This window comes from Mesocricetus auratus, unplaced genomic scaffold (assembly GCF_017639785.1).
Source record: "Mesocricetus auratus isolate SY011 unplaced genomic scaffold, BCM_Maur_2.0 Super-Scaffold_100011, whole genome shotgun sequence".
Classification (NCBI taxonomy): domain Eukaryota; kingdom Metazoa; phylum Chordata; class Mammalia; order Rodentia; family Cricetidae; genus Mesocricetus; species Mesocricetus auratus.
Window position 1 is genome coordinate 82,882,438 of NW_024429195.1, and position 22,116 is coordinate 82,904,553.

Here is a 22,116-nt window from a genome sequence, read left to right on the forward strand (position 1 = left end):
TCTAGAACCTAGCATGCATATTGTAATCCCAGCCTGGGAAGATGGAGACCAGTGGGTGCCTGAGCAGGCCAGGCTGGCTGGCCCTCAAACCCCAGGAATCTCCCTTCTCCCCAGTGCTGGGATAAGCACGAGCCACCACACCAGCCTGGCTAACACAGCAAGACCCAGTCTCCAAAACTCCTATGTCACCATACATTTTATAAATCTACAGTTCTAGGTCAGGTGGCATGTTCAAGGAATCATTTTTTAAAAACTTTTATTTTCAAGAAATGCAAGAACTGTACAACACCCAGATGAAGGCAAGCAGACAGAGGCTGTGGACTGCCACCAAAGCTGCAGAGTGGCAACAGGAACTGAATTGTGTTGTCATCATCGTATGGCTGCAGCTACACACGGAACATTTTTAGGCCAGCTTTTCAAAACCCCAAGTTCATATAAAATCCCAGGAGATTGTAACTTTCTCAGGACTCCATTGGTGTCTGTGGGCTCCCACTCCCGCAAGGACCACTAACAGACAAGCCTTTTGTGCTGCCAATAACCAGTCTCTCCCGTCTTCCAAAGGCTTCATTCACTAAAAGGAACCATGAGATAAGGAGGTAAGAGTCTATACCATAAAGGACTAGAGCATAAAACAATAAAGGTCTACTGTGAGGTGAAAACTCAGAAAATAACATTAATACTAAGTGAGAAAGGAGCCAACTTAGTAAGCCTGACCAGTCAATGTACCAAATGAGCGAATCTTTTCTTGTCATTTTGTGCTTCTCAGGCTCGTCCTAGAGCTTTCTAAATCTGCCTTGGAACATTGGTCTCCTACAGACTTTTCCCCCCCTCTGTATTATGTCCACACATATATAACCTATACATACTTCCTATCTATAAACTCACATCAGCAACCCAGACAAATCTTAGGATCCTAGTCATCATGGGAGGGAGAATTTAGTGGGACATACTGCCCATAGGACACACTAGACAACCTTAAGACAGTAGGAGCTGCTACTGTTGTGAGGTGGGGGGGCTTACAGAATAAGCACACTCGTGCACTCTGGCACCTGGGAAGAGAGAAGGCTCTTCCTTGAGACTGCTACATTTCCTTCCAGCTTTCCCAGGAACTTTCCATTTTAAGATATTTAAAAAGCAATTTGCACTTCTGAAGTAGGAAGCACAGGCTGCACACCACACGCGCCTTTGCCATCCACACAAGGCATTACATTCCCACCCTGTGCTGAGTCCTTAGGCTTTCAGGAAAGAGCAGGAGCCTGAAGGGTCTTACCCGAAGAGACAGTGCTTATGTCCCAAACTCGAAGCCCTTCTTTCTGACCTCCAAAGGCATAAACAAATGGCAAATCAGGACAGCATGAAGAACAGAAGAGAACTCCCTGGGGAGAGAGGAACTAGAAGTCAGCGATGTCCATCCTTGCAGAGTTAGAACTGGTAGGCCCCTACTCCTCCTCTCTAAGGACAGCGTTGATCTGTCACTCAAAGCTAGAAAGAACTGCATTATGGCTGCACCATGAAAATGGTCATGATCTCACTATGCAGGTCTCTCTCATTCTTGCTTTAGGAATTGCCTGCCTAATTTGCTGTGTACACACAGAAGCTTTATTCATCATTACAAACAATACTGACATCTGAGGTCACTATGAAGTCTTTTTCTTAAATGATCTTTCTGCACGTGTCTAGGCAGGTGCTCCTCCCAGAGCTGCATGCTCAGCCTCAAACATTAGCTAGCTTACGTGCTGGGGGGCATGTGCGCTCAGAGGACAACTTGCAGGGGCTGCTTCTCTCCTTGTAAAATGTGGTCATCAGGCTTGGCAGTAAGTCCCTCTGTCCAGCCCCCCTTATTAGTCAACTCTCAACATTCTCATTTCCCCTTAATTGATGAGTAAACTTTAACATTTTCATTTTTACTACCAGACATTAGAAATACGTATTATTGAAAGTATGAACAAGAAAACTATAAAACCCTTCAGTGAGATAATGTTTGTTATTCTGGATAATTACTGAAACAAGTATTCATTTATATATAAGCTCAGGATGAAACTACAAAACTTCAGGTCTGCCTTTCAATAATACACTAAGTGAATAGACACACGGACGGCTTTTAATAGCTGTGATGTTCTTTCTACTGTACTGCTAATGGTACTCATGTAACTCAGTGCTCCTGCACAGCAATATTCCCTGTCTGTCAAAAGAATACTACTTATTCTAGAATGTTTTGCTCATATATATATAAATAAAATCAACTTCAATGTACTAAATAAAGAGCCACCAATAGCTTAAAGTGCCCAAAGTTCTGAGATTTCCTGAGTTAAGGATAAGCTGTGGCTACTTCCTTATGTCTTTTCTCCATTCTTCTTAATCCTATCAAGTGACTATTAAGCTTGTGAATCGGAAAAGAGTTCCGATAGAAACTGAATTCTTTAAAAGTCTCTAAGTTAGAAACTCCCACCAAACCTGACTCTCTCAAAATTAACTCAACACATCCTTGACTGCAGTGGTTGCTGGGAAAAACCAAGCAAATAGGTCAGAAACACAGTCAGACTGTCAGGGAGATAGATGTTCACCATTTTCATGTCTCTAGAATGAACGAGGCTTGGCTTGTCCCCTAGGATGTCCCAGATCTTCACATATCTGTCTGCTGAAGCAGTCACGAGGCAGCCCTTGACTTGACTGCTCAGATCAAGACCTGGAAGACAAGATTAGTTCAGGAGCTACTGCCTGAAATTTAGATTTATTTTGTTATATTTAATGAGCTTGAAAGAAACATCTGTTGCTCACCAGAGATCTCATCGTTGTGTGCATTAAGTGTAAAGATTGGCTTATCTGAACGTGCATCCAGATTATACACAAAGCCGTCATCTGTACTGGCCTGCAGAGTAAAAGACGGGCAAGATCATGTTATACGACGGTAAAACTTAGCAACGGAGAGGTGTGCATATGACTCACAGGAAAGGTCTGTCTGTAGAAGCTACTGCAAATTGAAACTAGACATAAGAACTTTTGTATGAGCTATGTTCACGAAGCAGGAGAGCAGGGTTAGAGCCATGGGGACGGAGGTGGCAGTCACTGCACACACAGCACAGAAGGAACACCTGGGTGGAGCGTGCCTAGCAGTGTTGCCTAGCACGTCTGCTGCAGCTGTGAGCTGAGGGACACAGGAGGCCAGGCACAGGGGAAGGGGGACGATGTCGGGAGCCAATAAGGAACTTAAGAGGAACGGTGCCACAGCAGGGGCTGACAGTCAGGTGTCTGACTCTCAAGACCTGGAGCAAAGGAAGATGGGAGACAGATGTGAAGCTCTATACAGGCATAGGGCACACCAGCACAGGGAATGCTAGACGTAGGACCAAAACTCCCAGCACTCTCTAACTGTAGTTCTAGGGGATCTGATGCCATCTTCTGGCCTCCATGGGCACTGCATACACATGGTATACTTACACATACACAGAGGCAAAATGAGATAAAATGACAAACCAGAAAAAAGCCTTCAAAATCCTCTATGCAGAAGCTGGACTCAGGTGTGGACGTAGTTACGATGCATTAGTCTCACGTACCCCAGGTGAAATGACCAGGCATCTCTACTGGGGTCATGACAGTACTGGCTCCTGTACAGACTGTGCCAGTGATTCTTAATCCAGTTCCTGACCCGGGAGCCGCCAGTAGAGCTGGCACAGACTCTGTTTTGAACTACTTTACTGGTACTCCAGGAGGCCTTTTAACTTCACACTACTGTTCCCAGAGGTCCCCATTGAGTAAAACATCCTGCTACTGGTAAAGTTCTCTTTCCTTCAGAAAAACTACACTCAAATGTTTACAATTCATAAAACGATCTTATGGAAACAAATAACCTCAGAAACACAGAAAGCTTAATTTCTTAAAAAGTTGTTCCAAAACTGAAGTGTTTTTTTTTTTACTCAATTTCCTAATTAGCTGGGATGGGAATTAGCTGGGATGGGAACATTTGCAGTTAGCACCTGAAGAAGTTGTGATACACTGCTATACTCTCTGGAGGCTGAGCAGGGGAATCGTGCCTTTGAGGCCAGCCTGGGATACACAGCACACTGCGTCCCAGGGTGGAAGGGAAAAAGAGCCAGTATGGGCTGAATACACTTGGAAACGGCAATCCTATTTACTGACCAACTTTTTGTGTTTCTTGATTGGGGTGGTTATAAATTGGGAAGATAGTTCTATGTTGTACAGCCAAGAATACTTAAAAGCATGTAGATTAAATTTCATTATTTTCCCATAAACATGACTGTACACTAATGTTGCCTAAATATACTGCAAGGCACAGCTTGATTAAAATGCATGTGTTTATAAGTTGTATTTTCATAGAAACATGGGCATTTAACATTACTGTCACTTTTGCTTTCCTGTATACCAGAGGCTTCCTATTCATGTTTATATGAAAGCATAGACACATAAACTGTAAGTCTGCAAACTGAAAGCAAACAGAACCAGTTTATTTTTAAAGGAGACAACAGGACTCATGAAATATTAAAAACAAAAAGGGAAATGCAGAGCAGGGAATACTGAGGGCAAAGAGCGACACTGAGAGAAACAAGACGGTGGGGGGGGCATGGAAGGGAATGAGGGTCAACCAAAATGAGTCTAAATGAAAATGCCACAAAGCAGCCAGGCAGTGATGGCGCGCACACCCTTAATCCCAGCACTTGGGAGACAGAGGCAGGAGGATCTCTGAGCTTGAAGCCAGCCTAGTCTGCAGAGAGAGTTCCAAGATAGTCAAGGCAACACAAAGAAACCTTGTCTCAAAAAACAAAAAGCAAACAAAAAGGAAATGCCACAAAGGAACCTATTCATTCGTATGTTAATTCAGGGTTAGGGTTAGGGTTAGGGTTAGGAACCTATTAATTTGTATGCTAATTAAAAGGAAATGCCTCTACAAAGTGAGTTCCAGGACAGCCTCCAAAGCCACAGAGAAACCCTGTCTCGAAAAACCAAAAAAAAATAAAAATAAAAATAAATAAATAAAAAAAATAAAAAATACATAAAAATAAAAGGAAATGCCACAAAGGAACCTATTCATTCGTATGCTAATTAAAAGGCAAACACCTCCCTTCTTTGAACAGCACCCTCTTTCAGAACACACAGCTCTATGGACTGCAACACTAGACTTTATTTCTCTTTGGTTGATGTTAATGGAATCTTTGGAAAGTTTTTACTTTCTTCTCATTTGGTAGGCAGTGCTATTAATCGTCTCTCGAGTTCCATTTACATGTAAGGATTTAAGTAAGCATCTTTTGGACTGATTTACCCATTGAAAAACACAAGAAATAGAAGCAGGAGGATTTACAAGTTCAACGCCAGCCTGGGCTACACATATCGTATCTCAAAATCTTGGAACAGAATATTATGATGCTTGATATTTCAAAAACACTAGTATGTAGTAAAATGGTTTGAAATGTAAAAATAATATGTAGCACACTGGAATAGTTGAAAATTAGCTAAGTCATTCACAAGCTACCAATTTTTTTGTAGTTATGTCATTGTGTTAAGAAACATACTCTTTTCAATTCTAAGACCCCGAAGCTTCACACTTCTAAACAGAGAAAATGCTTTCCTGTGACTCTCTTATTATAGGAAATAGAAAAAACCTGAAAAAGCAATGTACATATTCTTACCAAAAAATGACACGGTGAGAAGTGGTTCCAGGTCACTCTCTCGATCTGCCCACTGAACCGCCACAGGCGATGGTTCTCGTTGGGATTCCGGCAGTCATACAGAGCCACTGACCTGCACACACAGCAGGCCAGGTTAGCACTAGATGTATGTTAGTGACATGCTGGGAGAGCAACCCTGGAGCTGGAATTAGGGCGGCTGTGAGCCATCTGGTGTAGGTGGTGGGAATGAACTTCAGTTCTCTGCAGGGACCAAGTTCTCCTGAGGACTAGACTCCAGCCCACTAGACTCTCCACTTTCTATTTTGGATTTATTTATGTTTATGTACATGAGAGCTTTGCCTGCATGGATGTATGTGTAGCACATGTGTGTGACTGCCCATGAAGGCCAAAGGGGGCACCAGATCCCCTGGAACTGGAGTTAGAGATAGTTGTGAGTTGTGTGGGTGCTGGGAGCCTAACCAGGATCCTCTGAAAGAACAAAACGTGTTCTTAAGCACGGAGCCATTTGTTCAGCTCCAAGAGTTGGATTTCACTGGTGGACTCTGGTTTTGTATTGAAGGTGATGGCTCTAACTGGAGTCCCAAAGTCCTGGGCAATTCATATTTCCTTTTCCTAGGTAGGGCTCAGAGCCATGTAGCTCAGGCTGGTCTCTAGTCAGGTTATTGTGCTTGGGCAGCTAAGAGACAGTCTTATAATTTTCTACAAGTCACACTAGTAGAAATCTAGTAGATCACTGTATCTAGAGTAAACATTAAAATGAAATAGTTGTTCTCAGTGTCTACAGGAGACATCGGAATGAATACTTGTTTTCTAGAAGTACTCAGACCTTGAAGAAATCATTATGGAAAACAGTGATTGTTTTCTGTTATCAGAGTTGTTTTGAGGAAGGAGCTTTTCAGCCTCTGTATGACTTTGCTCACAGGATGATCCTGGCACCCCCAGAGCATCCTGAATTATTGTATACCACAAACAGTACAGAAGCACTAAAGGTCCTTCAGAAAACTGATAGCCCCCAAAACAACTCGTGTGTAACAACCAATAAATGAGCCTTTGCATAGCTGTCTGAGGTTCAGTTCACAGAAACTGTTTCTTCCTGTTGCCAGAGATCCTAAAACTACATTCTGGAGTGTTCCTCTTTCTTTGACTGACCTGACATCCCATTTAAAAACCAAACAAACTCATGTAAAGGCTAAGGAATCAGAACAAAGACTGCTGGCTGGTCTTGTTCTACTAGCCACCCCTCCCCTCAGATGCAGTCTGTAAAAAGGAGAGCCTGTGTCTGGGGCTCTTGCAGCTAACTGTAGTAGCTCCGATCACATTCCAATGAATTAGTTTCTCCTATGCCCATGGCTTCTGCCATGCCAAGTGTGGCTGCTCCCCACGGAAGAAGATCCCACCCTCCGCTCCATGTAGCAGGTTTCATGGTGGGAAAAGTGTACTAGCTCTCACCAGGTCTCCTAAGGCCTTGGTATCTCTGCCTTTGGAGAATCAAGTGTCTCTGTTTGCCTAATCAAGCCATTGTGAGCAGTTACCAGCCCAACTCAGTCTACATGAGCAGAATCTCCTATGGCGTAAGAAAGAAATGGTTGTCTTAAGTCACCAAGTTTGGGATTGCTTATATCACAAAATGGCTAACTCATGCATACATTCTTTAAAAACCAGAGAAGTTGCTAGTTCCTGTAGTTAGATTACTATGACAAAACTACATTTCCTTTTAGAGGGAATGAAGGGTCAGGTTTGAAAAGCAGCACTAATAATTTACACACACAGCTACCTCAGGAACACAGCCTGACTAAGCATCATATGGCGCCTGTCCTGTCTTGGTATGGGTGCAGACAGGTCTTAAACATACTGGGCAATAACCCTTCTGAACCACCCCACCCCACCCCAGGCCAGGCACTTTAGATTAAACATAATGCAGTAGGGAGAAGAAGTGCTTCCTTACTTATCATATGACCCAGAAATCAGAGTTTGTGCTTCAAATGGATGAAACTGCAGAGTCTGCACCTAAAGGGAAGAAGAAGAGAGATCTATTCTTACCCACTAGGAGGAACACTGCTACTGTGTGGGGAGTAGACCCAACAGGCAGTGTTTCTATGTAGTCCCCTCTTTGAAATTCCAATACTGCGTAGTCTATGGGGGTTTGCTGTGGTTTGTTTTTTGGGAAGGGTCTCACTACGTAGGCCTGGCTGGTCTGAAACTTGCTATATAGACCAGACTGGCCTCATGACCTTGAACTCAAGAGTTTCATCTGTTTTTGCCTCCTGACTGCTGGGATTAAAGGTGTGAGGCATCTTGCGTGGTCAGGAAATTAGTTACTAAATACTCAAAAAGGGAAACCATATATTCAAATGAAGGCTAGCACTTAAGGAACAAGAGCAGCTCTCAAACCCTGTGATGGGATTAGTTACACCCTCAGAAGGAAGGGGAGGAAAGGAGCATGGGCGGGCGAGTGCACAGGCCTCAGAGTGCAACCGTTTTTAGCACTCAGCAGCTGAGCAGAGCTCTGGAGCTACACATCTGCCGCATTATCTCATTGCTACTGTTGTAACTGACACCTCCTCACACCCTGGAACCTCCGTGCACATGTCACAGGGCATCCATGGTCCTGCTTCTGTAAGAGGAGAGGACTGCATGTCATAGGGAGGGCTCTGTAAACCTCAGTGCTGTAACTGTTGAAAGCACTTTGTAAGTCATAAAGCCATATACAAAGTACAGATTACTTAACCAATAATCTGCCAGACTGTTTAAAAGCCCTTATCCACTAAGTCATCATACCTTGTCTGTTTGTGCTGTGAGCCTGGCTGCTGGCTTCCCCACAGTCATATCCCAGAGAATTACAGTGCTGTCTGCTGACGCACTTGCCAGCACATTTCTGAGAAAGGGAAGAAAAAAAGTAGAGAAATCGTCTTTAAAAACAAAACATTAAATATGAGGGGGTTCACTTATAGTCAAAGTGGTAAAAGATTAGGAATTTAAAAAAACAAAGCTTAGGACTTATATTGTGGCCAGGCGATGGTGGCGCACACTTTTATTCCCAACACTTGGGAGGCAGAGGCAGGCGGATCTCTGTGAATTCAAGACCAGCCTGGTCTACAAGAGCTAGTTCCAGAACAGCCTCCAAAGTCACAAAGAAACCTTGTTTCAAAAAAACCAAAAAAATGAGGCTGGCTAGATGGCTCAGAGGTTAAGAGCCCTGGCTGCTCTTCAAGAGGTCCTGAGTTCAATTCCCAGCAGCCACGTGGTGGCTCACATGGTTATCTGCAATGAGATCTGGCGCCCTCTTCTGGCTTGCAGGTGTACATGGAGGCAGAGCGCTGTATACATAATTAATAAATAAATAAAAATCTTTAAAAAAAAAAAAGACTTGCTGGACGTTGGTGGCGCACGCCTTTAATCCCAGCACTCGGGAGGCAGAGGCAGGCGGATCTCTGTGAGTTCGAGGCCAGCCTGGTCTACAAGAGCTAGTTCCAGGACAGCCTCCAAAGCCACAGAGAAACCCTGTCTCGAAAAACCAAAAAAAAAAAAAGAAAAGAAAAAGAAAGTAGTACGGGAAGATGTAATATTGTTGAAAGGGACATAGCACCTACAGGCTTAGGTTCGGCTACACATGACAGACTCAACCCCCCTCTGCTCAAAAGCTTGCTTCAGTACAAAGTGGCAAGCTAATTCTGAGACGGTATGCCCATACAAGGGACCCATAAACTAAACTGAGACACACACGGTTCTCAATTAAAGTCAAGACTATCACAAAACAGACAGACCTATAGACTGACCAAACAGGAAAATTTCAGAAAATATATTTTCTTGTGAGCCACTGGATGTGGGCGCTAAGAACCAACTCAGGTCCTCTGTAAGAGCAGTGAATGCTCTGAACCAGCGAGCCACCTCTCTGTCCCGCGGTGTTTTCTTTTTCTGAGACAGGGTTCCTGTGTAGTCCTGGCTGTTCTGGAACTCAGAGATCTTCGCCTCTGCCTCTGGGATTAAAGGTGTGCCCCACCCCCTGGCTGCTCCCCAGGTTTGTAAAGGGCACCTGTGGAAAGCCTGCTAGGGGGTGTGGGTGCAGCAATAGCACAGCCCTGCCTGGAGTGCTGCAGGGGAGCGAGGGGCACGCAGGTTCAAGCCCAGGAGGTGGCCAGTGGCGGCAGGGACCACAACAGTTTACATCATATTTACACCATCTGTTTACCTGACTGTCTTATTCCAGGAAAGGTCAAGGACAGCATCAGAATGCCCTTCTGCTGAGGAACTCTGCAATAATTATCTTAATTATTATTTTGTATTAAATGTAACCCATTACAAACTGTCTTTCTATTAACTTTAACATGGTAAATATTCCTTTCAGAAAGAAACTATAGCAACCCATGATCTATCAACACTGCCTTTCACCTCCAAACTTACTTTAATAGTACAGATGTTTGGAACTCATCACAAGAGCAGCTAAACAGAAACTTCAAAACTAGTGTTTAGTAGAATGGCTACTCTACAAGAAGGTGCAGCACCCCAATCATCTCTGCTGTTATATTACATGCCAACAAGTTTCATGCAACCAGAAAACACCTGGGCTCTCTGAAATTAGAAATTACGTTAACTTGTAACTTCCTGTTTTGTTCTACCAAAACTCTGCAAAAATATACGTTCTTATACCTTCCTCTCTAGTAACTTAACCCAGTTTGTCTTTTAATGTCTACTCCTCTTTACCTTCTTTCCTTTCTTCTTCTTCTTTTTTGAGAGCTTATTTCCCAGTGTGAAGACTGGCTCTAGAGAGTCCACTATGTCCAGGTCCCACACCTCAATAACAGGCGTCATGTTTCCCACAGCAATATAGTTTCCTATGCAAACAAACAGTGCACTGTCGATTATAAAGCGAACACCAAGCCTGCCAGTCTGGTGCATGACACTGTGGAGGACATGAGCACTGCTTCTCAAACCCCTGCGTCATCATCTTGGAACCCTGCCGTCCTAACAACTCCCCTGCCATGGCTGAGCTCAGGTTTGAGAGCTGTAATCCTAGTAACAAAGGCTCAGTCCTGTGACCCCAGCTATGAAATTTACTGCAGTTGAGCGACACCTCTCGTCTTTTTAATCCATCGACTGCTGCAGGGATGAGGATCAAGTCAGACTGTGAGCACAAATAATCCTTGCAAATACGATAAAGCCATCAGTATTAGTGTTTACTGAGAAACATCAACAGGGTAGCTAAGGGTGTGCAGATATGGCTGAAAGGGCCACCACAGAAGCTACTTAATCGGGACAAGGGTTTTTGTTTTGCTTATCTGCTTTTCTTTTCTAAGACCAGGTCTCACTTTATAGTCCAGGCTGGCCCCAGCTCCCACTACCATTCCATAACTGGCTCATTTGAGTGTTTTCTGAGACAGGGTAGATCCCTAAATTGCAGCTGGTAACATGAGACCACTTTACACTGGGTGTTCATGAGATCCAACGGTGCCATAATCAAAAGAGCTTTCAGAAAATATCTTTCAGCCCTCAGTGTAGCAGCTCATCTAAACTCTGGAGGCACACAGACCCCAAAAGATTAAGTGACATTACACTAGGAATGACAGAAGCACCACTTCATAAACTATCACCAACAAGTCTGACCCATGCAGAACAAACAAGTTTCCCAATTACCAGAGGAAGCATCTGGGCTAGGATCAAAGTTCAGCCATTCCACACTGAGAGGGTATGCGGACAGGAGTATGTCGTGGTGGACATAGAAAGATTCCTCCTCTTGATTGTAGACTGGAAGGATTGGGAAGAGAGACTGCAGTGAATTAGAGACTTCAGAAAGCACAACTACCCACCTCCCAACAACACTCTGCCATAGAAAGTCTGTCTGTCCAGTCTGATGCATTCTCATCTCCTGGCATTTTCTATGAACACTGCCAGCCAGGTAAATGGTTTTGTCACTTACTTCCTTCATAACAAAAAACACTCTACAAGGAGGACTGACATTATCTGCTAAAGATCTAGCTGATTTTATGTCCCAAAGAGCAAAAATAACATTGGAAAAAAATAATTGTATTTAGAAATTTAAACGCCTACCAAAAATTATTCCAATATTTCAGGAGTTTATGAAGACTAATGATGTAGACCAGCACCCTTTCAAATATGGCAGGGGTAGTTCTTTAACAGTCATATCCGTCGAGGTAAGGGGCACAACCACATCACCAGGAAGTACACAGAGTGATGGCAAGAGTCCTACAAGCAAGTTCCATGTGCCCCGTGTCCTTTAACAGGCTCTTTACTGAGGAAGAAGTAAGTGAGAAATAAGCTAAGGCTCTTTGTTTTATTTATTTAAATTCTCTAACCTCTGATTATGGGACAGACTCTGGACTGGGAAATGTCACATCAAGTTCAATCACATTAGCCCCTGCTGAGAAGGCATGGCCCTGCAAAAACACTAGCTGCCACCAATGTGCTTGGCTCACATTGTAAATTAAACTGCTGATGACACAATCATCTCAGATGTGCGTGCATAAAAACCAATTTCAAATGCTAATAAAATTAGTTTCTTGTTTTTTTGGAGACAGGGTTTCTCTGTATTGTTTTGGAGGCTGTCCTGGATGGAACTTGCTCAGTAGACAAGGCTGGCCTCAAACTCACAGAGATCCATCTAACTCTGCCTCCCGAGTGCTGGGATTAAAGGCATGCACCACCAACGCCTGGCTAAAAATTACAGTTTCTTAAATGACAGTTTTGTTTTGAGGCAGAATCTTGCTGTTTGGCCAGGCTGGCCTCTAACTTGCATGGTTTCTCTTGTCTCAGACTCCCAAATGCTGGAAGACAGGTCTGCACCACCACTCCCAGCGGTTTGGTCTAAAACAAAAATTAACCCACATTGTTCTTGGCTAACACATAGAAAAGTTTAAAACATCAGGAGTTAGAACAACTTCTTATTATCTATGCCACTGAAAGCCTTATTTTAGAAAAATTTCAAATATTGATAGAACAATGTCCTAATTGTAGGCTTCCTATAGGCCAGTGGTTCTCAACCTGTGGGCTGCGACCTCTTGAGGGGGGGATGTCAAACGACCCTTTCACAGGGCTCACCTAATACCACTGGAAAAGAGATATCTACATTATGATTCATAACAGCAAAATTACCACAACATGAGGAACTGTATTAAAGGGTTGCTGCGCTAGGAAGGTTGAGAACCACTGCTCTGGACAGCTTTGAAGGCCCTTAGGAGTTACAGAAATCCAAGCTAAGAGGGCTGGCAAGACTGCTGACTGGTATTTGTCTAAATTTAATCACCAGGACCCACATGGAGGAAAGAAAGAACGAATTCCCTATGTTGTCCTCTGATAATACACTGTGTGTGTGTGTGTGTGTGCGTGCGTGTGTGCGTGCGTGCGTGTGTGTGTGTATCTCGGGTGCAGCAACATGGCTCAGGCAGTAAAAGTTCTTGCTGTCTGCCACGAAAGCCTGAGTTCCATAAAGCAGAGGGAATGAAGCGAGGGCAGAAGTGGGCGGGACACTCAGGGCAGTGCTCACTTAGCATGCTAAACCAAGACACCTAGGCTTGACACCAAGTTCTAGGGAAAACAAGACCCCGAAACAAAACCCCACAAAGAAATGTGACTAGTGAAGTCACTAGAAGAGGCTAATAAGCACCGAGCCTCAAGGTTCTACTTCTTTAACGTGTGAATGTGTCTCCACCCAGCCACCGCCGCTGCTTCAGTTCCTAGGCTGACAAGCAAGGACGGACTGAGGGAGAGTGTCAGGTCAAGTGGACTGCTCGGGAGTAAGTCCTTAGAGCAAGGACAGAAGAAAGAACAGAGGAAAACACGGGGGCAAAGCATCCCAAAACAAAACGTATTTCACACTAAAAACCCAAAGTCCAGTAAGTTATTTAGTGTTAATTAAAAATATCTGCTATAGGTCTAGTGATGGAGCTGTGTGCCTGTCTGGTATGGAGTTATGAGTCATCCCAACACTGAAAAAAAGCCAATTAAAACTTTTCTAAGCAGCCGGGCGGTGGTGGCGCACACCTCTAATCCCAGCACTTGGGAGGCAGAGGCAGGCGGATCTCTGTGAGTTCGAGGCTGGGCTGGACCGATAGTCTCCAAAACAATACAGAGAAACCCTGTCTCATAAAAACAAAACAAAAAAATTTTCTAAGCAGATAACCTTAGAGCCTTCCCTCTGGCTTAGGTGCAGCTGTTTCCTGAACTGACAAAAGGGACCAAGATACTTTCGTGAAAAAGAGCATGGTGCTTTGGGAACAGAGAGGAATAAGTAAGTGGTTAGGACAGCACTTGCTGACCCTCTAGAGGGCCCTGGTTCAGTTCCTAGCACCCATGTGGTGGCTATCAACCATTTGTAAAAAGCCCAGTTCCAAGGGATTGGATGCCCTCTTCTGGCTTCTATGGACATTGGGTACACATACATACATATACAGGCAATCATATAAAATAAACATACATATATATATATACATATATATGTATACATATACATATATATATATATGGTAGCTCTGTGGCGAATAAGGAAGAAAATAAAATGTTCTGCAAAGGGAACTATTACAAATAGCTTTTAAAAAATGCTGGACAAGTCACTTGTTACTTTTGCAGAGGTCCTGGATCTAATTCCCAACATTCACATGGTTGCTCACAACCATCTGTAACTCCAGTTCCAGGGGTCTAACACTCTCTTCTGGTTTCCCTGGGGACCAAATGTGGACATGGCACATACTTCCATTCAGGCAAAATGCTCAGACACAAATAAAGAAATAAAAACAAAAACCCCTTCTCCAAGGGACCTATTTCTATAGACATTAAAAGAAAAAGACACGTCCGACTACACATTCCTAACATAACCTGCACAGGATGTGGTGTAAACCTGACCTGTGTCACAACTCAACCGAGGTGAAGCAGGACCTGGCCTCTCGAGTTGCAGTGGTGGCCAGTGCAGCGTCTCACCCCACACGGAGCACTTCTTGGTGGGGCACCCCTCTACTCACCATGCACCTCTAAATTGCATTGCTCCTGTTCGGCACGGCCACAAATGATGAAGTTGTCAGTGGGTTTAATCAAGAAATCTTCATGCTCATAGTGTTCCTAAGGGTGGAAAGAGATCGTCACTGGCCAGAGGCAGAGATTTAATTAGGTTTTCAAAGCCTAGGACCAATGTGAAAACTGGTGTGTCTAGATATGTACCGTATCTTTCAGGGTGACATACGGGTCTTCATCATTACTGCCGTACACTGTAAGACCCAACAGAGATTCACCAAGAGTCTCAGCATCTGTAATGACAATTCACTCATCAAAATGGAAAAATTAAAATCGTCTTGACAAAACCCTTTTCCCGGCCGGGCGGTGGTGGCGCACGCCTCTAATCCCAGCACTCGGGAGGCAGAGGCAGGCGAATCTCTGTGAGTTTGAGGCCGGGCTGGACCGACATCCTCCAAAACAGTACAGAGAAACCCTGTCTCATAAAAACCAAAAAAAAAAAAAAAAACCTTTTCCCAAGACATCCAGTTCTGGACTTGGGTTTATTTTATCATTAGTTGTATAATACTTGGGAAAAGAAACTGTACAAATTTCACAGTCGTTTCTATTTGGCAACTGGAATGCATTCCTTCCTAAGCCATAATCTTCCAATGAAAGATTAAGTCCAGAATTTAACCCTTTTGGAAAAGATTACAGCTCTGTTCATTCAGATTCTCTAGCTTGCTCCATTCAATCGAAATTCAAGGTGCTGGAGAGGCGGCCATGAGCATCTGTCCCGGAAATGCAGAAATCAACAAACCAGACGAGGCCTGCTGTGTAAGGACTAAGAGGCAGGCTTCACAGCTGGCCAGGCTGCTCTGCAGCCAGTGCTTTCAGATGTAGGCGCACATTTGCTTCCCAATCTGAAAATGGAACCTTTATTCCATCTTGGCATCAGTGAGAAGACCTAGAGTAACTTATGGTAGGGACATGAGGTTGCCTTTGAAGGCGCTTATGTTAGGAGATGGGGTGCCAGCTGACGAGCTCCTAGGAAGTGATTAATCCCTGTTGGAGTTACAATATAAGACGGCATCATTTCCAGGTGCTGGAGGGCAGGTAGTAGGGCGAAAATGGAAGGCAAATCTGACCCAAGCTCCTGTGACAAGAAACAGCACCTGACTCCCCAGCACCTCAGCACAGCTGCCCACAGCACTGCACTCCTTTCGTCACTTGATGGGGCTGCAAAGCTAAAACCTCCAGAGGAGAGAGGATCCCAGCAGCCCCAACAACCAAAAGGCACAAAAAATCAGAACAAAAGACACATTAAATAACTTTATGTAGCCCCACCCCAGGGAGGATAAAACAAGGCCAGGGGCAGTAGCACAGCAGGGTAAAGACTGCCGTGAGCACACAGCAGAGGCGAGCCACTTCTCACCTGGGCTGGCCTCTTCGTCATAATTATCCAAGTCATACTCAGCCAGCTCAACGTCATCTAGTGTGCGGTCATCCTGTGGGTCACCGTCCTCCAGGGGCTCCCTAGGCCGTGCCTGGGTCCGGACAGTCTGAATGCCATCTTCTGAAGGACTGCCTGCCTCCTCTTCCTCACTGTCAACTTCTTCTCTGAGTGAAAACAAAGAGGGAGAAGAAGTCACCCAAGAGGCACCTCCCAACCACGAGCGTATGATACGCTCCCCCTGGACTTGACCACAGGCACCAACACTGGGAAACTCACTGCAATTTTTCTTTTGCTTCATCGATGAGACGCTTAACTTCCTCTTTACTTAGCTCTACCTACAAGGGAGCAAACACTTCATTAGAACATATTCACAGAAACCATTACAAGCCTTTGAACTGAGTATTTGGGCAAATGTAAACTATAACTTCAAGAGTTATCAAGAAAATCCTGCACATTGGTCAAGGCTCTAAATTTAACCAGGCAGAGCTTGAACAGGTCCTATGATTAAGACCCCTCCCACTTAATACTGTTGAGAAGTCATATTCATTCTGCTCTACCTTCCTCAATATTCAAATAGGTTGGTTTTTGTAAAATGACCTATGGTAGCCTTTTCTTCTTCAAACTGTCTCAGACTCCAAGGGCACCTCCCTCTCTTGCCAGCGGTCACCCAAAAACAAACCATGGAACATTGCTCCTCTGCTTTTTTTCCCCCTACTGGCACTGCCAAATGCAAATTGATTCTGGGAACCAATTATACCCTCCAACTTCCCTCTTCTCTAATCTTGAAGTCCAGCTCAATTTTCCCAACTTTCAGTAAGATTTCCTATCTGGGTATCTACTGTTCTGAGTTCAAAACACCCAACACTACTAAATTAGGCTTGTGAAGGTCATTGACTGTTTGGTATGTACACTGAGCCCACAGTGTGGTCATATGGGAATGCTCCATGGTTGGAGGTGAATCAACTGTTCACTTTCTACTGAGGAGCCTCCAGCTCTTCAGCGCCTCTAACTCTAACTCTAGTATCCAGGAAGCTGAAGCAGGAGGACTGCCATAAGTCTGAGGCCACAGCGGACTACAAAGTTGAGCCCTGGTTTCCAAAACAAAACCAAAAATCTTATAATAGAGAATGAAGTTCTATTTTGGCCAAGGCAGATCCAGAAATTAAAGGTTAGAAAACACAGAGGAGGCGGGGAGCGCAGTCAGTCAAGTGTTTGTTGAGCAAGCATAAGGACCTAAATTCCATCCCAGAATTCACTTAAAAACTAGGCACAGTTGCTGGGCGTTGGTGGCACACGCCTTTAATCCCAGTACTAGGGAGGCAGAGGCACTGGGATTTCTTGTGAGTTCGAGGCCAGCCTGGTCTATAGAGAGAGTTCCAGGACGACCTCAAAAGCAATGCAGAGAAACCCTGTTTTGAAAAACAAAACCAAACAAACACCAACAACTAGGCGCAGTGACAAGCACACCTATAATCTCAGTTACGGGGAATCCAGTGTCAGACAGGAGGATCTCTGGTGCTTGTTGGCCAGTCAGTCTGTCTCAACTGGCTAGCTCTGGGCTCAGTCTGACAGCACACATGTACAAACACAAGAACATGGGCACACACACAAAAAAGGTATTCGTGTTGCTTGGCGTGGGGCACGGGAACTAGGGAATTTTAAAGACTCCCTTTCAAATACTTCAAAAGCTGTCCCTTTAAAAATGAAAACCATTTCTTTCTGGACAAATGCTAACGATTTGTCGTCCCTATTCTATAAACATGCATTGATTGCCTGCTGTGGGCAAAACATTGCACTCCGGTGGAATTTACACTTATAGTGTACTTCCTTCCATCCCTCAATCGCTGTAAATCCTGGTCCAGGCCACTCTTATACCGATCACATGGCGAGTTATCATTACACCCACAGCAACCCCTTCACTTCCACACCCTCTGACATCCCACACAGCCGAAAGTCGAGTGCAAAAAAGATCTCTGCCCTATCCCGTTCAAACATATCCCGGGTCCCGTAACACCGCCTGGCTTGCAGAAAGCAACCAGTATGACGACCAAACCCCTCCTCCGCTAGTCTCTAGCTTTTGCTCGTTCATAACGTGTCGCACTGACACCTTGTCCTCCCTAAGAAATTCCTAACAAGCAAGCCACCCCACCCCCTTTCGGGGCACAGAGTCCACGTGCTCGCGAATTCGGGGGTGGAGCCGGCCTTCCGGCCCCGGGCAGGGAAGGGGTGCGGCCCCGGCTCGCCTGGGGCTCCGAGCCGCAGATCCAGCGGCCACGGCCCGGCCGACCCGGTGAGCGTGCCCGGGCTCCTCCCCACAGCCTCACCTTGTCCGGCGTCTCTTTGGCCACGCCGCGCCGGACCCAGGCCACGCAGGTCACTTGGCGGCTGCGGTTCATGATCCTCGGCGACAACGCGTCTCCCGCTGGGTACCCGGGCGCGGGGAGCGACTCCACGGAGCTCCAGCAGCGCGCAGGCGCGGGCGCCCGCGTGGCGTCATTCGCAGGCGCCGAGGGGAAGGGGCGGGGACTTTGCGGGAAGAGGGCGTGGCCGCGTGCAGACCGGTGAGGACCGCGTTCCGGCTGCTCTGCGGCTGGTGGCTGTCCCCGTGAGCACAAGGAGCTCTTTGGACTGTAAGGGCCGAAGGCGAAACCCCGTCCCACCGCTCGATCTTGATTGTAGTTCCATGGATTCGGAGATGATTAAGCGGAGACGTCCATGGGTTGTTCATCTTAGTTTCGATAAAATGAATTTAATTCTCCAAGGAGGTTCCGCCTTTACGTTTCTTTGCCTTTTAACCCCCTATAGGATGGGGTCAAACCCAGAGCCCCATGCGTGCCACGTAAGCGCTCAACCGCAAACTGCACCTTCTTCCTCGCCACACCTCCTGCCATTTGGAGACTGTCTCACTACGTACCCCAGGCTGACCTGGAACAATGGGTCCTCCTGCCTCAGTCCCCAGAATGCCAGAGTTACAGTTTCATTATGAGTGTTACTTTCTCATAGGAAAACATTTAGCACCGGAACCCGGCATGGTGGCGTTTCTTTAATTCCACCACTGGAGAGGCCGAGGCAGGATTGCCACTGAAAGAACAAAAATAAATAAAAGGAGGACACGGCTGCTCCTGAAGGGGGTAAGGTTTTTATTATAACATAAGGGACGATACAGGTGGAGACAGACATCTGGGAGAGTCCAGAGTGCACGTGGGCAGCCAAGAGCAGTCCAACCCTTGCGCTGGAAGTTCAGAGTTAGCGGTGGGGTATGCTAACCAGGGGGAACCTGCTGCAGCCGGTCGGGCTGAGGGAGACTGGAGGCTAGAGTCTGCTTGGACCTGCTAACAAACACCTTGACTGTTCCTCCAGGGTTTGAGACCTAACAGCCACCAGGACTGTGAAGCAGTTATGAAGCAAGACTTGGCTAGAAATGCCCAAGCCCTCCCGTCCTGTTTTTAGTGTTGTGAGGAAACCCCATGAGCAAAAGCAAGCCAAGGAGGGGAAGCGTATTTTACTTACACTTGTGTGTCACCCGTTATCTCAGTGGTCTCACTGAGAAAAATGCCCCGTGGACGACGTGTCTGCAGGCTGGTCTTACCGAGGCGTTTCTCAAGTGAGGTGCCCCTCTCAGATGACTCTACACTCTACTCTCCCCGAAAACAGCACCTATGAGTTCCCACAGTTACTAATGGTAACAATCACATTGCGCTTATTAAGTTGAAGACGCAATTTTAAGTGCCCCACATTAAAATGGCCATCTAACCATGAAAATTTGCATATGCCAGGCAAGTGCTCTACCGTAGAACCACACCCCAACTCCATAATTTTTATTATTGCAAGACATACATAACAAAATTTATCTTAGTCCATTTTGAGTGTGCAATTGATGTTTATAATTGCAAATGCAGCGGTGATGAACAGGTGAGAGACCCTGTGTTTACAACAGCACACATGAACTGACTTCTTTCTTTCTCTTTACTGGGCTGGTTGAACCAATCCAGAGCCTTGTGCATGCTAGACAAACACTGCCAAGAACTACATCCTCCTCTATGAACCACTTAGCAGAGGCTACTTCTAAATGACCCGTTAAGGTTGGCTAGATGGGTTCGTCTGGCATGTGGGTGGGCTTGTGTTTTGAGCATTTGATTTGGGTATTCCCTGTGGCAGTCGCCCTATTAGCTCGATGCTGATCCTGTCTGCTTTGTACCCAACATAGTGCCCGATGCAAGGCAAGCACTTGATGTACATACTAAGTAGGTGTGTGTGTGTGTGTGTGTGTATTTTTTGGGGGGAGGTTTTCAAGACGGTCTCTCTGTAGCTTTGGAGCCTGTCCTGGAACTTCCTCTGTAGGTCAAAGGCCTTGAACTCACAGAGATCTGCCTGCCTCTGCTTCCTGAGTGCTGGGATTAAAGGTGCGTGCCATCACCACCTGGCTGATAAATATTTAAATTAAAGAATAGGAGTGAGCTATCCAGATAGCTATTTTGGGCCTACACATACTACCCTCCTCCTGAACTTATTTCCAGTAGTGAGCCATTTCACCCTAAGTTGTGAGTTTGCTTGAAAAATGAGAGCACAACTAGAGCTGCCATTGTTGGTTTTTATAACAAGAGCTGACAGACTGAGCTTAAGCAGCTGTCTCTAAGTTTTGTTCTTGGGAAATGATGAGCTTATTTAACCCAGAAAACTCTCTTTGCCAGAGGCATGTTGGTAGCACGCTGACTATTCTGGGAGTTAAGGGTCCCTATGGATTGAAGCCAGTGCCTGGTACACCCCTAGCTCAGTGCCTGTGTAAGTGGACTGATGAGCATTAATAGCTGGTGTGGTGGTTTGAACGGCCCCATAGGCTCATAGCGAGTGGCACTATTAGGTGGTGTGACCGTATTGGAGCAGGTGTGGCCTTGCTGGGAGAAGTGTGCCCCTAGGGTGGGCTTTGAGGTTTCAGTGTCCATTTCAGGCCCAGTGTTTCTTGCTGCCTTCTCATCTGGATACAGAGCTCTCAGCTACCGGTCCAGCACCATGTCTGCCCGCTTGCAGCCATGCTTCCACCCATGGTACAGTGGACTAGACCTCCACTGTAAGCCAGCCCCAACTAAATGTTTCCCTTTAATGGTGCCGTGGTCATGGTGTCTCTTCACAGCAGTAAAACCCAGGACACCTAGGAAGGAAGTGGATCTATGATGCCCTTCTTTCCAATCCAGTGGGGGATTTGGAGGCAAATAGTGTTACAGAAGCAGAACGTACCACAACAAGTTGATCATAACCTCCAGGGACAAAGACATGGTTGCAAGGTAATCACAAGAAGGCATCATGACAAGGAGGTCATAGCAATAAGTGGTCATAATAACCCCTGAAACAGGCATCATGACAAGGAGGTCATAGCAATAGGTGGTCATAATAACCCCTGAAACAGGCATCATGACAAGGAGGTCATAGCAATAGGTGGTCATAATAACCCCTGAAACAGGCATCATGACAAGGAGGTCATAGCAATAGGTGGTCATAATAACCCCTGAAACAGGCATCATGACAAGGAGGTCATAGCAATAGGTGGTCATAATAACCCCTGAAACAAAGGCATGGTTGCTGTTTCGTGGAATAGGCGGTACATAAGGCCACGGGTGGGGCACAGCCCAATCCTTGAGAAACAGACTTAATTATAAGCAGAGACAAAGCCTAAGATGGAGGCAGGCTGGTTTACGAAGATAAAGTGGGTTTAGATGTGGTCTATATTTTCTCATTCCCATGCCTGTCTTGTGTATTTTCACACTTAGCAAAGATTAGTGAATGACTGGATAAATGAAACAGTGAAAGAGACTTCTCAAGCTCTGTCTAACCAGGCATGGTCATGCTCTTCACACTGAATGCAGGAGTATGGCTCCACCTAGTGGACAATTTGGAGTTACGTCTGAACTTTGAACACCATCCTGCTCCCTGTGCTTGTTTTATTCTGTGGCTTCTGCCCATCCCTGCTTCACACACACTGAGGATGGCAGCACAGCCTTGCAGGTGACCTGGAGAGCCAAATGGGCCACCCAAGACGATGCTTGCAGAGAAGAGTAGCTAGGATGGATTCCCTGAGAGCTGCTG

The 22,116-nt window shown here is 45.6% G+C and overlaps 1 protein-coding gene across 1 annotated transcript; it reads right to left on the reverse strand.

The window, feature by feature from the left end:
• Positions 1–239: 239 nt before the first annotated feature.
• Positions 240–18,512, reverse strand: Pwp1 (PWP1 homolog, endonuclein). Its single transcript, XM_005083798.4, has 15 exons — positions 18,360–18,512; positions 16,312–16,370; positions 16,015–16,199; positions 14,808–14,893; positions 14,612–14,708; positions 11,274–11,384; positions 10,344–10,474; positions 9,832–9,893; positions 8,421–8,517; positions 7,588–7,649; positions 5,643–5,754; positions 2,779–2,869; positions 2,565–2,686; positions 1,271–1,376; positions 240–571 (listed from the first exon to the last, which is right to left on the reverse strand). The coding sequence occupies exons 1-15, from the start codon at positions 18,429–18,431 to the stop codon at positions 462–464; spliced, it is 1,503 nt and encodes a 500-aa protein (XP_005083855.1). The 5' UTR covers positions 18,432–18,512; the 3' UTR covers positions 240–461.
• Positions 18,513–22,116: the final 3,604 nt, after the last annotated feature.

What these genes read in the sequence shown, in the direction of transcription:
- Pwp1 (XM_005083798.4), bottom strand. Translation starts at nt 18,431, where the DNA reads ATGAACCGCAGCCGCCAAGTGACCTGCGTGGCCTGGGTCCGGCGCGGC. An exon ending in CCAAAGAGACGCCGGACAAG is followed by an intron (nt 16,371 to 18,359) that starts GTGAGGCTGTGG and finishes GCTCCCTTGTAG; the next exon opens with GTAGAGCTAAGTAAAGAGGA. An exon ending in TGACGAAGAGGCCAGCCCAG is followed by an intron (nt 14,894 to 16,014) that starts GTGAGAAGTGGC and finishes TTGTCATTACAG; the next exon opens with ATGCTGAGACTCTTGGTGAA.